This window comes from Musca vetustissima, unplaced genomic scaffold (assembly GCF_032173495.1).
Source record: "Musca vetustissima isolate MV318-11 ecotype Yass unplaced genomic scaffold, APGP_CSIRO_Mvet_v1 utg797, whole genome shotgun sequence".
Taxonomy (NCBI): Eukaryota; Metazoa; Arthropoda; class Insecta; order Diptera; family Muscidae; genus Musca; species Musca vetustissima.
This window is the reverse complement of record NW_026878826.1, coordinates 1-4,098: the sequence shown is the minus strand read 5'-3', so window position 1 is coordinate 4,098 and position 4,098 is coordinate 1. Positions and strand designations below refer to the sequence as shown.

The 4,098-nt window shown below is 36.0% G+C and overlaps 1 protein-coding gene across 1 annotated transcript; it reads left to right on the top strand.

The window, feature by feature from the left end:
• Nucleotides 1-544: 544 nt before the first annotated feature.
• On the top strand, nucleotides 545-2,599 carry LOC133323597 (zinc carboxypeptidase-like; the record flags this gene model as incomplete). Its single annotated transcript, XM_061532511.1, has 4 exons — nucleotides 545-709; nucleotides 776-912; nucleotides 1,378-2,159; nucleotides 2,356-2,599. Coding segments are annotated over exons 1-4 (1,328 nt in total), but the record flags the coding sequence as incomplete, so codon positions are not given.
• Nucleotides 2,600-4,098: the final 1,499 nt, after the last annotated feature.

Sequence of the window (4,098 nt, the reverse complement as noted above, 5' to 3'; positions counted from 1 at the left end):
GTTTGAGAAGCCCTTCAGCCGTCACTTGATGCTGGCACAATAAATCGGCTATATCTTCAAGAGTTCTTCAGTTTTTTTAATATGGAGATTTTCTAGCCCAAAAGGATCCCAAATTTCAACCTATTTGGCGAAACCGCTATATGAGGGCTATAACAAAACGTGAACCGATATATCCCATATTTTAATGTCAAATCTTCAAATCAAGTTATCGAAGTTCGATTTTAAACATTGCAATCTCTATCGTGACTTCAACAAAATTTGAATAAATGAAGATATTCAAAGTTCAACGTCTCCTTTGCAAAATCCCAAATACTACGCATTTTTGCTTGTCTAAAGTTCAGATTTCTTCTGATATTTTTAGAATATACAATCTCTATAAATGCCACACACGAAGAACGGCCTGCATGATTTTATTCTACAATCATAAAATAGGCAATAAATCGTGATCTTATCAAAATTAATATATTAGATATTGTATCCAAAAACTGTTATGTTCCGACTATAAAAATAAATTGAAAAAATATTTTCTTCGGTAGTTCTTACAATGAAGTTGTCGGGTCTTGTAGTGTTTGTGGGCTTGTTTGTGGCCACCACATTGGCGACCGGAGGACCTGGTATGGTCCGTTATGACGATTTTAAAGTTTATAAAATCTACATAAAAAATGAACAACAATTAAATGAATTGAAAAAATTGCGAGATATTTTACCGGTATGTGGGAAAGTGTGTGTGTGACAAAGGACAAATAATAATAAAAAATTATTTGCAATGTTTAAGGTTCGCTATTTGAATGAAATTACTTCAGCGGAGAATAGCTACGACGTGACCATTGATCCACAAAATCAATTGAAATTTGAGGAACAGTTGAAATATTACGAAATGGAATATCGTGTAACCATCGAGGATTTGCAAAGGTATGTTTGGAATACGATTTTCTCGATGTCATATATTCAGAACTATTATATTGTTACACTCAGTACTCAGAGTCACTTCCATATGTCTGTCTGTAATCACCAATATTCTTAATTCAGATATTTTGCTATAATGTAGTATGGAGTTGTCTATTGTCTGCTGTTAGGTCAAGTTTGTAGATTGACTAGGGTCGACATGTTATTCATCCAAATTGCCTCTAATTTGATACATTGGTATCGGTATTTTCTGGGGTTTGGGCACGGGTTTCAATCGAATTGGATTTAATTTATTTATTTTTCTGGTTCTTATTAGGTAGCGAATACATATGCCAAAAATTGCCAACATTGGTTTACTTTTAAGTATACTCCCAATACCCTATAGATTTTAGTTATTGTGGAAGTGCACGGTGAACTTCGGTCCCATTGGATTTTTCCTAGTTTAAAATTATGTTTTTCTCTTTCTTTCAGAGTTATCGAAGACAGCCTTCCCCAGGCGCGTAGCACTGGCATGAGTTGGGATAAATTTCACAATTTAGATGATATCTATGGTTTTGTCGATAACCTAACTGCATCCTTTCCGGATTTGATTACACCCTTCACCTTTGGCTATTCCTACGAAGGAAGACCAATGAAGGCGGTGAAAATTTCCTATAAACCAAATAACAAAGCTATCTTCATTGAAAGTCAAATGCATGCCATCGAATGGATTTCGTCCGCGACCAGTACCTGCTTCTTCAATAAGCTATTGAATTCCAACGATGAAAATCTACGCAAATTACTAATGAATTACGATTGGATATATGTACCCGTGGTGAATCCTGATGGTTTTGTGTACACCCATACCGTAGAACGATTGTGGCGTAAAAATCGCAAGCCCACTGGTTTCTCCAACTCATCGGGTATATGTTATGGTACCGATTTGAATCGTAATTTTGGCTACGAATGGGGTGCATTGTCGGCATGGAATTTCAATGAGCCCTGTGATCATTGGTATGGTGGCTCTCAACCGGACTCGGAACCAGAAGTTATTAATATGCAGAAATTTATTAATTCCTTCCCCGATGATTACATTAAAATGTATGTACCCTTCCATTCGTATGGTAATTTGGTGTTACTCCCCTATGGCCATACAAGTGATATCTTTCCACCCAACTATGATCAAATGATGCGAATTGCTAAGGCTTTTGCGGATGCGGCTAAAGTGAAATATGGCACCGTATTCAAATATGGCTCGACGGGAACAATTAATAGTAAGTATGATTCTAAAGTTTTGTTGTTTTATTCTAAATATCATATGAACACATCGGACACTACAGAAAATAAATGTAGTTGAAACCTTGGCATCGATTGCTATTAAATTTGAAAATTGCTCGTTTTATTGATAATTTTTCGGTACCATTTGTGCTTATGTATATCTTCAATAATTTTTCTTTTCTTTTTTTCCAGTATCTGGTTATGTGTCTGGAGCATCCAAAGATTGGGCATATGGTGTCAAGAAAATCCCCTATACTGGTACCATTGAATTGCGCGATTATGGTGAATATGGATTCTTCCTGCCGCCCAATCAAATCAAAGAAGTGTGCGAGGAGGTTACAGATGGTCTTATTGCAATGGTTGCAGCCGCTGAAAAAGAAGAGCTATTTAGGAATTCTGGTCCAAAGAATATTGTTTCCATTGTCAATGTTATGATGTTATTATTTTTGTTGAAATGTCTTACCAAATATTTATTGAAGTGAATATAGAGAAAATATCATATATTTAATTTCCAATATTTCGAACATGTTTACAATTGCAGCTGTATTGATTGGTAGAACACGTCCACTTAAATCCTTGCTTTAATAGAGGAATGTTAATATTACCAAGAAAAAAAACAGTAAGGCAAGTGTTATTAGATCCTCTTTTGTTAGTATTAGGTTGGTATATTGCCTATGTTAACTGTTATCAGATCAATTATTGTTACGTATTGTTACGAATATAACTTTAGATTTATGTTAATTTAGATGAATTCCGTTAATTTAAGAATTTGAATTGTAACGTAAATTTCTACTACGCAGTTTATTTGAATAACTTCACAACAACAACTACTGTATAGATTTTTCTACATCCTTCCATTTCCTCTTTCATTGTCTATTTTTTTGTTGACGTACAATTCTTGTTAAACGTCATCATTGATGATCGCTTAATTCCTCTTTCTTTGTTACCCCCTCGCCTGTATATGCGTAGTTGTTATTGTTTACTCACTGTAAGGTTGTATGTGTTTGTTGCATTTGTAGATTGTTCGTAATCTAGGTGTTACCAGATCGTCTAGAAACTTCTGTAGCGACAGGCGAGGCTCATATAAATAGGGGAAATGGAAAGGCAGTCAGTCAGTTGTGAATCAGATCGCGAATTGAAACCGTCAAGTAACGTAAAGCTGTAAAGTAACGTGCAAAGTAAAGTTGTGTGAATAAAATCATTGTAATAATCGCAATCAGAAAGAACCCGCGTTTTATTTAGTACGAACTGTGCTGGGAAATAAAACAACGTCTACACGGGATTAAGTAAAATCCAAGAACGTAACAGAATTATACAGGGGCTTTTTTGTCGGGAACCTGTGTCAATCCAGATACCTTGTTGTTTTACTATCCAAGGTCCCTGTATTAATCTGATGTGAATTTTACTTAAATTTTTTCCATCATAACAAGTGTTGCCGTCTCACTCCGTTGGATGTTTATCTGGATGACTTCTGTCAGTGTTCCTCCAGTTAACGGTTATCTTAAAAGTTGGTTATCTTCTACTCGGCTCCCTCCCTTTTGTTGCTAGGGTTTTCTACCTACCTTACTCTTCTTGACCTCCTCTTCTTCAATCCTTGTCTTTCCCTTAGTCTTGATCAGACATGGCACTAAAGAACTGTTAAGGCTCACCACTAGTAGAGTTCCTTCTCTTTTCTCCTCCCTGTGGTAGACTTCCCATTTCTTCACCAGCAGTGTCCTGTTCTGCATACCAAAGACTTTCAGCATGCGTTCTGTCGCGAACTCTCTGACGAAAACTGCTGCATTTTTTAGTTGAGGTTTCCTCACCAGCTTAAGTTTAATTGTCTCGTTTATCGGGACGATATCTACCACTAGTTTTCTCAGGGTTTCTATGCTCCTTTATGACTCAAGTTCAAGCATTTGATAGTCAGCAATACGACTGTTAGTAAATACATAA